Genomic DNA, 14,141 nt, shown 5'->3' with positions numbered 1-14,141 from the left:
ATGCCTTACTACACTATGTCGTTTTTGTTCTTTTTAAAGGAAAAATGCCTTACTTTACTGTGTCGTTTTTTGGGTGAAAAATCAATTATTCTTTACTTCTCCTTTAGTCAAAAACCTACACACTATGCTTTTATATTGTAAACATGAACTAAGCAATTTTACTATGCTTACACACGTAAATGTGCACATTTCCATTACGCTTTGATTCTAGAAAAAAAATAGGACACACTGATAAGCTTTAATAGCACTGATAATGGCAAGCATCAGATTTAAAAACGGTACTCTAAGTTTCCCTTTTTATTCCGAGGACTCAAAATCATATTAATATTTTTGTCCTGTTCTCACTTTATGTACAGAAAGAACCAGCCATCCTGACCAAAAGTCAAACCTTAACAATACTTTAAAATTAAATTAAAGTCGAATTCTTACTTAATTTTATACCCTCACCTCAATTTTCCTAGTATGAGAAAATATCACTCAAACAACTTTTCCCACAATAAATGTCACAAGCCAAAAAAGTAAAATAAAATGTATTTGATCAAAAACCAAGAACCATAGAAACAGTAAAAATGGAGACCAACAGGCATCTGTTAACAAGTTTTTCAGATAACTAGACCCAAAAACAACAACTATTGTCAGTGATCACACAGAAAAAAACATATTTAAAGTAGAACATGAGTATGAGTTGCAGGTCCGGCCTAATTATGAAAAAAAGTGCAAACAATTGTCCAAGAAATATAGTAATACAGATAATAAATAACTTTGGAATGCAAGAAAATGGGACTTACTGGATGTTACATCTTGTTGGGCATGGAACATAGTTAGATCCAAATGTAGGGAAGCAGGCAATGGGTGAATATGTGGGGTTCTCTAACAAAACTTTAAAATCCATAAGGCAGGAATCTTCAGAAAATAACAAGGACTTAGAAATAAAATCACAAAACTGTGGAACATGCAAGTGCAATAGGCATGATGCAAACAAAGAACACATGGTTTCAGACATGGCTTGATTACAAAGTTCACACACCTGATCACATGAGGGAAGGGAAACCAAGTGGGAGGGGCATAATAGGCTAAAAACATACAAATTCAACAAAATCTCAACTAACCCTAACAATGGGTTGAGATGAGAGTATTTTCTTAATGTATTAGTTTGTAGTTTTGTTTAGATTGTTTTAATGACAGTATACAGTGAATTAATCTACAACACAGGTGTCAAAGTTGCGGTACGGGGGCCAGATCTGGCCCACTGCATCATTTTGTGTGGCCCTGGAAAGTAAATCATGAATGTTGACTATCTGTTTAAAATTGTTTAAAATGAAGAGTATAGATGTACATTAAATGTCCTTATTTCCCCCTTTTAAATCAATAATTGTCATTTTTTAATCCATTTTTTTCTGTGCTTTTAGTTCAAAAATAATTTTGTAAAATCTAAAAATATATAAAATAAACATTGTTTCAGATCTATAAAACACTGAATTTTCAGGCCTTTTAATCCAGTTCTTTTAATCGATTTATAAAAAAAAAATCTAAATATTATATCTAAAACGGTCCACCCCACATGAAATCCTTGATTTACACTTATTATGCACCAAAACATTGACATGGAATATTAATGACAATGCAAGATGATACTAGCTGCACTCTATTTGGGATATTTTTTCCAAAGCTTAGCATACTATGATAAAGTAGCACAATTGGTTAGTTTAAATTTACAACTTTACATCTGAAAACCATGATCAATGCAGATTAAGCCTCTAAAATCCCTCCCTCAGTCGACCCCAACTAAAACAATAAACAATCCAACCCCTCCATTCATATCTTTGTCTACATCCATTCATTACATTAGCTTATTAAAAATGTGACACCACTCCACCCCATTTACCTCACACATCCTGAGAGGAAACAGTCCTTTTAAGGCAACATCACAAAACCCTCAGAAGAAGCGTCTCACGTGCAACCAACGTAAACATCTCATTAATTTCCTGCCAGCTTAGGCGATAAAGAAATAAACCAGTCCTTTAGATAGCATTTATCTGTCCTTGTTTGCTCTGGCTATCGTCCTCGCTCCGTTTGGGGGTCCGGCAAGACAGGCAGGTGCTTAAACGAGCTTTTAGCGCCCCGGTAACGCCGCCTACCGTCCCCCTTACGGCGGAGGACGAAAAGTAAAAAATCAACGGGTCCAAACAGGCATTGAAGGTACTGCATAGTAGTGCCTTATCCCGCCACTGGGGGTTTTTCCAGGTGATGAAACCCACCACGTGGGATACGTTGTAAGGACCGAAGCAAACGGCAAAAACTAGAAGTGTTCCTAGCGCCATCCCGATGGCGCGGAGACGGCGTCGGCGGTCGATATGCTGCAGGCGAGAAAGAATCCGGATGAAGTTGATGTAGCAAAAACTGCAGATGAGGAAGGGGATGCAGAATAGGACTAAGCAGAGCTCCAGGCGGACTGGTAGGAGGACCTCCAGCTGGGCTTCGGAGAAGTTATCGTAGCAGACTTCTTCGGGATGTGAAGGCGGGGTTGTAGCGTTGGGTTCCGCCCCCGTTTGGATTGGTTGGTCTTCCGTTCCAATGAAGGGCATGATGAAGACGATGCTAAGATGGCTGAAAGAGAAGATCCAGAAGAAAACGCTAGCGGCAACGGCGTAGAGTGGTCGGCGTTTCAGGCTGTGTTGGATGGGGAAGGCCACGCCCAGGTAGCGTTCCACGCTAACGGCGGTCAAGAAGAAGGTGCTGTTGTAGATGGTCATGTAGAAGATGAAACCAGATAGCGGGCAGAGTGGGTAGGGAAGCTCCCATAGCATGTTGTTGACCGCCTCTTGCATTTTGAAGGGTAGGAATAGAAGGAAGAGAAGGTCGGAGATGGTCAGGTTGAGGAGGAGGATGTCGATGGGCGTGGCCTTGTGACGGACTTTGCTGCAGAATGTGTAGAAGGCTAGGGTGTTGGCCGGGAAGCCCAATACGAAGGTGATGACGTAGACGGATAGGCATAGTGCCGTGCCGCACTCCTGGGTTGGGAGGTCTTGTGGAGACATCGGATGGGGAGGAGCCAAGTGGTGTATGTGGGAGGTCCAGAGGTGGCGTGGTTTCCGGTGAGGGAGTTCGGAGGTTAGCTCATTGTTTCTGTGGAAGAGAAGACGAAATTACTTTAGATCAAGGGTGTCAGACTCGGGTTTAAAACATTAAAAAAACTGGATTAAAAAACCCTGAATAACCCGGATTAAAGAACTGGATTAAAAACATGAATATTCTGGATTAAAAGAACTGGATTAAAAACCATGAATATTCCGGATTAAAAGAACTGGATTAAAAACCCTGTATAATACGGATGAAAAGAACTGGATTAAAAGACCTGAATATTCCGGATTAAAAGAACTGGTTTGAAAACCCTGAATATTCCAGATACAAATAACTGGATTAAAAACCCTGAATATTCCGGATTAAAAGAACTGGATTAAAAGAACCAGATTAAAAAAACTGAATATTCCGGATTAAAAGAACTGGATTAAAAAAACTGAATATTCTGGATTAAAAGATTTGAATATTCTGGATTAAAAGAACTGGATTAAAATCCTAGAATATTCTGGATTAAAAACCCAGAATATTCAGTTTTTTATAGATCTAAAACAATGTTTATTTTAGCTTTTTATATATTTTTAGAATTTACAAAATTATTTTTAAACTAAAAACAGAAAAAAATGATTAAAAATGACAATTATTGATTTAAAAGGGGAAAAATATACATCTACAATCTACATGCTTAATTTTAATTTGATCCTAAAACAGAAAGTCGGCACTCATCATTTACTTCCCCGGGCCACACGAAATGATACAGCAGGCCAAATTTGGCCCCCGGGCCGCTACTTTGACACGTGGATTAAAGCGTGACAGGGCGTGTGGTTTATTTTAACTTCCGGCAACGTGTTTCTGCATCGCACGCGAGTTTGTGTCAAAACAAAATATCTCCACAAACATAACAGTGTCTTGTAATTAATAAAATGGCTGCTGGCCTTCTCATAAAGAAACAAACACTTCCACGTGACGAACCATTTTACAAATATGATGTCATGGACAACAAACACGTTTTTTTTTCTCCCACCTTATGTCCGTTATCCATGTTTAGCTTCAATAAATCATGAAAATTAATTAAACTTCAGTGGAAGCCATGTTCCTGAAGGAAACGATATCATAAACAAACATAAAAAAATGGATTTAGCAGAACAGCCTAACTCTTAATATTTAATTTTCCTCGCGGGCTGCGTAAAGTATCTATTTATCAAATAGAATTAGTCGAGGGCTGTTTTTGTATGTTTGAAATTGGACTATTGAAAGCAATAAAAGCAGTGTTTTAATAATTTAGTGTTACAATGTCTTTCAGGCATTTCTCTTTATTAATATTTTTTAATATTAGACTGGGAGTTTTAACCATAAATGCACATATTTGGGAGGAAAGGAGATTTTTAAAGTTATTAAAGTTGCCGTGGTAACTTGGCTCAATAAAAAAATAAAATAACTTTAAAAAAATCATAATTTAATGTTTAAAAAATTGTTTAAAAATAATTTATAATAATAAAAAAATATTAAATACCCAATTTACTGCTATGTAAAAAAAACTTCGAATTGTTCCTTTCCTAAATATCCGAAATAATTATCCCAAATAAAAATAATTCGATTTTTTTTTTTACCCAGAATATAATTATGGCTAAATACTTTTTTTCTTATTTACTTTACAGCAGTTCTAAAATATTTCTGTGGTTTAACCATATTGTTTTTACAGATGCTAATACTTCTTACATATTTGAAAAAACAAAAAAATCTAACATAAATTTATTACAAAACAAAAAATATTTGCATTACTCAATAAAAACCTGCAATCTAAATAAAAATGTACTTTAACAAACCTAGCCAGGGGTCTAAAATGCTATTTTATGCCTATAAATCCTCATTTAACTTTAAATAATATATCCAATACAATAATAATCCATATCACACAACCCTTTTTCAACAAAACCAAACAAACAACAACAAAACTTGTCCCATTTCAGAATAAAAACGTTAAAAACAGTATTGTAACTAAGTGAAAATATCTGGAAAACAGTGTATAAACAACATATTAATCTGAAACTGCCCTAAAAACAATGTTTTTTCATTGCAACTACGTAATAAAACAAAAAAATTCCCTCCAGTTTATCCCTTACAAAAAAATGCAAAACAAATCCTTACCTTCCATTTACAAAAGATACACAAAAGGCCCCAAACTGAAGATAATCCTCCAATGTTTCCCCCCCGTTTTAGACTTAATCGACGCTGTGCTGGCCTTATTGGATCAACCTCTTAACTGTGCACCTACTGTGGGTTTTTCGCTTTATTTACATGGCGCTTCCGAACATCCAGTACGCGGATAACAGTAGTTATTGCCAGTGCTGCAATTTATCTGCTGGCCAAACAGCGTCTCCCCGGCGACGAGCTCACGACTCGGACAGCCCGATGCGGGTTATTAAATCATCTCGGGTTATCTGCGCTTCTACATGGATGCGTGGCGTTGTCGGAGCGAGGCGGGTTTTAAAAACGAGGGGCCGCAGACGCGCCGATATATACATACATTACGGCCACGTGGCTGATCAAATAGTCGTTGTTTGCATGCTCGTATTGTGAACAAGGTTTCATTCAAAGCTGGAAGACTTGAAGATGCTAAAGTCCAATATACGTTTGCTAGTTAGAGGGCAAGTGTTTGTTTTAACTGTCTTGAAAGTCAATCTAACGGGGTATTTTAGTGAATTCGGTAGATTGGAGTTTTTTTTGGAGTTTGGCGTGGGTTTTTTCAGGGTATTCAAGTTTTTTTTCCACATGACATTATGGTAGGCTAGCTGGTTTGCATTCTAAATTGCCACTACTGTATATTTCTGTTTAATATATCCCCCCATTTAATATATTAGGGTATATTGGACGGCAGGGGTATATTAAATGGCGTACTAACTGGAAGGTACGATACACTACGCCAAGGGTGTCAGACTCGGGGTGGTTCACGGGCCGCTTTAACGTCAACTTGATTTCATGTTGGAAGGACCATTTTAGATGTAATATTTTGATATTTTTTTGATAAATGGATTAAAAGAACTGGATGAAAAGGCCTGAATATTCAGTTTTTTTATAGATCTAAAACAATGTTTATTTGAGCTTTTTTAAATATATTTTTAGATATTACAAAATGATTTTTGAACTAAAAACAGAAAAATTTGATTAAAAAATTACAATTATTGATTAAAAGGGGGAAATCAGGAAATTTTATATACATCTATACTCTTCATCTTAATTTGATCCTAAAAAAGAAAGTCGGCACTCATGATTTACTTTCTCGGGCCGCAGAAAATGATGTGGCGGGCCAGATTTGGCCACAAGGCCGCCACTTTGACACAGTAACACTACGCACTCTTTATGCCGTAACGGGGTGCATCAAAGTTTTGCAGACTAAAACTACTTACTGCTCAAGTTAAACCCAAAAAGTGCAAGTTCAATTGTGTAAAAAAAAAAGATGGACTTTTCAAAATGAACTTTTTTTATATTAACTCATTTTTTTGCAATAGACAGCGAGAAGTGACCAATCCATTTTAACTGGAAAGTTGAATTATAATCCTGATTCATTTAAAACTTTCTCTTTTATATTCTAAACTCAAAACTTGACAAAAATCAATATCGAAGATAAACTATCCGGAAAATAAATGAATGTTTTGCAAATATAGAACCAAAAGAAACGATTTGATGCCAATCATTCAGCAAAAAAAAAAAAAAAGTTTGTTTACACCTTTTCTTTCCTTCCATGGTGAATAAAAAATCGAAAAAAACACCATTAATCGCCACCAGCGAATTGCGACTCCGATTTCAAGAGCTAATTTTGTTTTGTGTCCCTTCCTTTCCTTTCCCTTTTCTGGCTAATCCCTCTTTTAAAAGCCAGAACATGAACCCATAAGCTTCCTTTCACATTTTCGGTGGTCCGCAAATAAGAAGACACCCCGAGTCATCGCACCAGACGAGCTGAGTCGCTGCTAAGCCGCCATGTTGCTGCTTGAAGGGTGTCTCTTACGGAACAACTAGACGTGCCGTAAATGAATAAACACACAGATAATCTCATGTAGTCGACTGCTACAGTATAGCATCCGCTTGTTATTAATCCCTTTATGATGATATCAATTATTTGTATAAAAATAAAAACACGTTCCAAGTTTTCGCACCCTTAAACTCTTAAAAAAAAGCCATTTTGGATTGTTGAGTTTGTTTTTTATGGCGCATATAAGCCGTTACTTCTATATTTCTTTTCATTGGAGTTATTTTTAGCATTGGTTATTGTTTGGGTAACTTATTTTTGTGCCAATAAAAATAGTTTGCATTGCGAGAGCCAGTTTTGGAGATAAATATGGCGGAGCTGAGCCCCAAAAAAGAGAAACTGATGTTTAGATGGAGGCAATAAAAATGTTTGGAAAGGTCAATAAGCAGACAGATTTGAAGAAGTTTTTTAGGAAAAAATGGTGATTGATTTGGGGATTCGAGGAAAATTATTGCAGAGTTGGGTTATTTTTTATTTTTTGCACGGCAGCACGCCCGTAACATAACATAAAAAAATTTAAATGTCCGCCTTCTGCTCGTATATCAAAATGTGTGACGTATCTCAAGATAAATATTTGCCCGAAATTTTACTTGTATCTCAAGATAAATGCTTCCCCGAAATTTTACTCGTACCTCAAGATAAATACTTGCCCGATATTTTACTCATATTTCAAGGTAAATATTTGCCCAAAATGTTACTCGTATCTCAAAATAAATATTTGCCCGAAATTTTACTTGTATCTTAAGATAAATGCTTCCCCGAAATTTTATTCGTACCTCAAGATAAATATTTGCCGGAAATTTTACTCGTATCTCAAGATAAATATTTGCCCAAAACTTTACTCGTATCTCAAGATAAATATTTGCCCGAAATTTTACTCGTATCTCAAGATAAATATTTGCCCAAAATTTTACTCGTACCACAAGATAAATACTTTCCCGAAATTTTACTTGTATCTCAAAATAAATATTTGCCCCAAATTTTACTCGTATCTCAAATTGCTCGTATGTCAGGGCACTCGTATGTCGAGGAACCACTGAAAATATTTTCCAAAATATCCCTTTTCAAATTAAAATTTCTTTTTTAAAGTTTTTTTGGGCCAGCTAGCTCTACCAATCAGGTGTTCCTTATTTATTTTCAGCTATTTTTTACGCACTGTTACAAGGTCTTTATCATAAATACATCAATAAATAAATGCAATGCCAATATAGCAACGCAGGCAACAGTAAATGGAAAAAAAAATCCACCTGTTATCTAAAAAATGTATGCATTGGGGCGCAAAAAAACCAATGGCGAACACATCATACATCACAAACTTCCTGCTGAGTCGGCCGCTTGTGCAAAAAGCCATGCAAATGTCTGATAGTTTCCCCTTCTCCGACAAAATGTCATCGCCCGCAAGAACATATTTTACAAAAAGCTCTCCAGCAAAGTACTAGAACTTTTTTCTTTTTTGCTTCAAATGAACCCTGACAGAAAGAAAGCGTAAATGTCACCGTTTAACGTTGTCACGTGACCGCGGCTGACATTTGGAAGGGCGTTGCTTTCGTGCAAAAATTGGCGTTGTCGCTTCTACAAGAACACTTTTTTGAGGATGATAATTGAAAGCTATGCAAGAACTGCAGTTGGGTGTTAAAGATCAGAAAAATAAATAAATAAAAGTATAACAAACTCTGTTTAGTTTGGGCCAACTAGAGTATGGTATTAGTTTGTAATAATCGGAGTGATGCTACTTTAGTGATGTCAGTCAACTTGATTTCATGTGGGCCAGACCATTTTAGATATAATATTTAGATTTTTTTTAAATAAATGGATAAAAAGAACTGGATTAAAAACCCCGAATATTCAGTTTTTTATAGATCTAAAACAATGTTTATTTTAGCTTTTTTAAAATATATTTTTAGATTTTACAAAATGATTTTTGAACTAAAAACAGAGTAAGAATTGATTAAAAAATACAATAATTGATATGAAAGGGGGTAAATCAGGAAATTTAATATACATCTAACTCTTCATTTTAATTTGATCCTAAAACTGAAATTCGGCACTCATGATTTACTTTCCCGGGCCACACAAAATGATGTGCCGGGCCAGATTTGGCCCCTGGGCCGCTACTTTGACACAAGTGGGCTACTCTATTGTATTTGGCTACTATACTAAAGGATGCTCTCTTATTTTCATGATTTACATCTGGTCTACATAATCCACGATATCCCATGGATTACATAACTACTTTTTAGACTATAAATTGCACCTGAATGAATATAAGTGGCAAAATTGTCACATTAAAGTTTCAATTGCATTTATTGCTGCAGTTTTTGAATTGAACAAACATTTTACTTTAAAGTAATCATAAAATAGGCACATGCAGGCCCATCTAAAGGTAGAAATACAATCGTGCAATTTAGTACTATAGTCCAGAAAATACGGTAGATCTGTTTAGTCATTTTAGGGTAAAGTTATAAGTTTTGGATCATTTCCTATTGATTTTAGGGGAATTTCTGGGTTGCTTCTTGTTCATTTGTCACTTTTTGAGTATTTACAGGTGACTTCCTATTAGTGTTGGCCATTTTTAAACTTCCTTTTTAAATCATTAACTTGTTTTTGAAGCACTGGAAGTCAAAAAAATGAATAAAATTCGAATTTATAGACCATCAAAAACAATGTTTTCAGCAGCCTTAATCATATTCCTATGATTTTCCCCCATTGCCAATCATCCGCGGTAGACGTCCAATCGATTTTCTCTGGAAAAATTGTTCCCGCATGTTGTTATGTTTTTATTTATATATTTTTCCGATCTTTCTTCTTTCAGCATCTCTTTCAAAAACAAACAAACAAACAAACGTCCTTCCATTGATGCGCCAATCTTGAGAAGCGCTTAGCAGGATCATTTACAAAAGGTTTTTTTTTTTTTTTCTTTCCTTGTAGTAATTGAATTGAAAGCAGCAGGTGCATTTCTATTGAAAATGTTTTTCCAGGCTGTCTTTTTCGCTTCCGAGAAAAAACGAGGCGCTGCCCATACAAATTTCGACAGGAAAAAGACACAAAAGCGTCGCTCTGGGGGTAAAAAAAAAACAAAAAAAACGACGGCACTTTTCCCAAAAGACGTTCGTTCACCTTCAACAACAAGCCTGTCGACTTAATTTGTGTTATGATTTTTCAAATGGAAGGGAAATTTTGACGTTTCACAGATGGCGACGTTCCATCCCCCGAGGAAAACCATGCAATAATAACCCCGTACGGCTCCCCCTTGTGGCTATTTCAAAGTATCATTTACATTTTTCCGCACTCTAGTTTGGAGCTATTTACGGTTATGAACCGTCGGGGATTTGGCGTCCCGCTCAAGGACGAGTACGCTGGGTTTTTTTTTTTCATGTGCGGACCAAAGCGATAAATTCAGGGTCACAAAATGGAGTTGGCTTCAAAGCCGTAAAGTCCATACGTTTGTTTTATTTGATGCGAATCCTCGGGGGTTGTGTTTGGGGATCCCTAAATGGACTCAGACTGTCGATGAAGGACGCTCGGTGCGTGATTTTTTTGGGACAATACAGTAGAAGGATTGTAAAATATTTATTTTTATTTTTTTTGTTTGCACTAAATTGGACTAGAATGTTCTGGAAATATTTTGTAGTCGATACAGATCTGTTCAATGCATTTTGACTGGGAGAGGCTGGCAGTTTATAGTCACAATAATAATTAATATTCATTGCTTTTTGATGATGCGGGTGTAAATATTGTTTAAAAAAAATAATTCCCTGAAAGTCCTAATTGTAGATATTTCCTCCTTATAAATATTTTTTTATTTACATTTGTTTAAATCTAGAAAACCTAAAAAATAAAATATTGTATTTATTTAAGAAATGATGACTTTTTTAAACCTATTTTTATTCATTGGTTTGACAATAACAATGGTTGATCTAAAAATAGTTCAAATACACTTTATTCAAGTCTTTTAAAAAGTAAATTATTTTTTTAATATTTCATTTTCCTCTACTACAAAAAAGTATTTTTTTTTTTTAAATTAAAAACCAAAACGATTGACTCAAGATGAATAACCCCAGTGTTAGCAGAATTGATTGGACACCTATTGCAAGTTTTTGAATGACTTAAGTTGATTACCATTTATCAATATTGTTTTTGTTGTTTTTTATGTCAGAATAAAGAACAAGGAACCTACCTTTTTTGCTGTTGTTTCTGTATTTGTCCAGGCCGTCGACATCTGTGGTCACCTGGGCCTCCCTCGGTGAGCCTGATGCTGAAAACACAAAAAAAATCTAAATTCTTGAAACCAAATAATCCCAAAAAAATTATATCCGTTTCATTAAAAACAAAGAAAAAAAAAAACAACAACAAAAAAATCGGCATGTCACCTGAATGAAGACTAAAATCAATGACTTTAAAACTCACCTGGCGCGGGTGGGTGCCGTGGGCGTTTCGCCCATGGCCGTTGTGGGCGACTTGTCCTCGGGCGTGAGTGTTCCCGCCCATTTTTGCAGCTTGTTGACGGTGCCCGCCATTCCCAGGACGCTGTTGATGCGATTGGTGATGGCCGTGGGCCCTGGGAAGGCTCTGAAACTGATTCAACGGGATAACAGGCGGAGGAGTGGGCGCTCTCGGTCCCCCAACCGCCGGTAGAACCTGAGGTCCAGGTTGAAGAAGAGCTGCTTGTGTTTGTTGTCTCCGATTTTGGAAAACCTGCGCTTGGGCCGTGTGTGATTTCAATGCCGTCTGGGTTAAGCCGGCGGAGTGACGCTGCTTAGAAACTGGCGCCATTTGGCGAGGTTGGCTGGCGCTACGAGTATTATTCCCTGGGTTTTGTCTTTGGGACTGTGTTGTCCTCCCATGCTGGGCCACATGTCCTTGAAGGAGGTGGTTGGGATCAGCTTGTGCTCGGGTATCAGAACTAAAGGGGTTGCTTTGCCTGAAAGCCACCTGCTGGTTGGCATGTGTGTCGCGGTTTTGCCAGGGATCCTGGTCCGAGGCCGGCTGGACGCCGGGGAGACGACTACGGCTATGTGCGGGTGGGATTCGGTGCGAGTGGTTGGCGGGTTCTAACTGCGGTACTCTAAGAGTGCGTGATTCCCAAACATCAGCTGATTGGCTCCTGGTTCTGTCCTGACCAGCGTTGGTGTTTGCGTCTTCCCGAAAAGGGTTTCTACCTCGCGGTTGCGTTTGGTTGGTGTAGTCTGTAGTTTCTGAGGTTATTCCTCTTGGAAAAGTCTCGCTGGGGTACGCTGGGGTTCCCCGTAAACGATCCCATGACATCTGCTGCCGGGAAGAGGTCTCACGGACTTCTTCTGGGTAGGTTTGTGTCCTAGCATTGCGTTGGGATGCCTGGGATTGGGTGTATCCCATTGGTTGTGCTTGAAAATTAGTAGCAGGTCCGCTTTGCATTCTGGGATTGGCCTGGAGTAATTGTGGTGCATTACTAACGGCTTCCTGCTGAGGGAAGGAGTTCAGGTTGACGTGTATGGTAGGCATTTGCGCGTTCTGGTTGGGACCTCGCGCTAGGCTAAGCCGCACCCCGGCGGGGCGTCCGGCGCCCTGAGCGGAACCCGTGTGGATAAATATGTTCGGATTAGCCTGTGGTGCTTCCGTTCGGGTGAATGCCGGGTTCTCGATGCCGCCAAGTGGATATGAGGAGGCATTGCGGGTAGTAGGGTTGCTGAGAAATTCCGGCGCGGGGATGTTTTGTCGTGAAATTTGCGTCTCTTTGGGGGTTTGTCGCCGTGTGGCGTTCAATCCTGCCGGCTGGGGGGTTTGCGTGTTTGATTGAAAGAGAGGTGGGTCGGGACCTTGGCCTGGGTCTCTTGCGATGTTAGTGCGTGTATCTAGAGGCTTAATGGAGATGTGGAAAATCAAGGACAAGGGTTAGGTTTCAATGCCGCCATGGCGTGTTGCTTAAAATCAATAGTGAATGATGATGTGGCGGGTGGCTTACCAGAGGTCGAGGATTTGTGTGGTTCTTTTGTACCATGGCTGCTGTTCCTCCTCCTCGACGTTGCCGGGCTAAACACACACAAATGCAAATAGATATATAGTTTAACTACTGGTATCAGTATCTAGATCACATGTGTTAAAGTGGCGGCCCGGGGGCCAAATCTGGCCCGCCGTATGATTTTGTGTGGCCAGGGAAAGTAAATCATGAGGGCCGACTTTTTGTTTTAGGATCAAATAAAATGAAAAGTATAGATGTATATTAAATTTCCTGATTTTCCCTTTTTAATGAATAATTGACATTTTTTAAGCATTTTTTTCTGTGTTTTTAGTTCAAAAATCATTTTTTTAAATCTAAAAATATATTTAAAAAAGCTAAAATAAGCATTGTTTTAGATATATAAAAAACGGAATATTCAGGGCTTTTAATCCAGTTCTTTTAATACATTTATAAGATAAAAATCTAAATATTATATCTAAAATGGTCCGTTGAGTCGGACACCCTTGATCTAAATCGTCCAAACAAAAAAACGAAACAAATAAAAGTCCTTACCTCGCCTCCTCAGAATGAGACACACCAGCAAGACGATGAGTACTATTAGAATGACGAGTAGCAAAAAGCTGCCAATCACGATGCCCGCTACTTCTCCACCGTCTAAACAAATGTCTGGAATGAAAAAGAAGGGTCAAATTGTTGCTTTTAGTAATATTAAGTAGACTTTTTTCCCTATTTTTTTTAAGTTGAGCGAGTTTTTTGGGCCATTCTAACTTTGCAGTGTGAAAATGCAGCATTTTTTTATAAGTCGTTCACATAACATTAAAAATTTCTCCAATATTTGGGAAAGAACGATATGATGGAAAAATAAAAACATTACCGCTGTGGTTTCCAGGTAGAAAAAAAATTAAACCAAATTTTAGAGTAGAAAAAAAAAGTTAATGTAATTCTTTTATACTGTAATCCCCATGTGACCATTTTTTAATTATTCATTTACCATTCCCAACTATTTCCAATCGGGATTCAAACCCAAACCAGTAGTTGAACTGGTTTTAACAAATGAGCTATTGAAGAGAAAACTCAGTTAGAAAAACGTCACTCCAT

At 37.6% G+C, this 14,141-nt stretch overlaps 1 protein-coding gene across 5 annotated transcripts in view; it reads right to left on the bottom strand.

Moving 5' to 3' along the window:
* Positions 1–514: 514 nt before the first annotated feature.
* The window catches only part of LOC144199094 (free fatty acid receptor 2-like), a 28,752-nt gene continuing 15,125 nt past the window's right edge, over positions 515–14,141 (bottom strand). For 4 of the 5 annotated variants that reach the window (XM_077720472.1, XM_077720471.1, XM_077720475.1 and 1 more), the window contains 5 exons: positions 13,596–13,709; positions 13,047–13,114; positions 11,513–12,943; positions 11,283–11,360; positions 2,981–3,126 (listed from right to left, as the gene is read on the bottom strand). In XM_077720472.1, coding sequence (XP_077576598.1) covers positions 11,331–11,360; positions 11,513–12,943; positions 13,047–13,114; positions 13,596–13,709 — 1,643 coding nt within the window. In that variant the 3' untranslated portion in view covers positions 2,981–3,126; positions 11,283–11,330. Of the gene's footprint in view, positions 3,127–11,282; positions 11,361–11,512; positions 12,944–13,046; positions 13,115–13,595; positions 13,710–14,141 lie in introns of those variants that run through there. The other variant, XM_077720476.1, reaches the window with a different exon arrangement.

Source organism: Stigmatopora nigra, chromosome 7 (assembly GCF_051989575.1).
Source record: "Stigmatopora nigra isolate UIUO_SnigA chromosome 7, RoL_Snig_1.1, whole genome shotgun sequence".
Taxonomy (NCBI): Eukaryota; Metazoa; Chordata; class Actinopteri; order Syngnathiformes; family Syngnathidae; genus Stigmatopora; species Stigmatopora nigra.
This window is presented reverse-complemented; position numbering and strand designations above follow the sequence as displayed.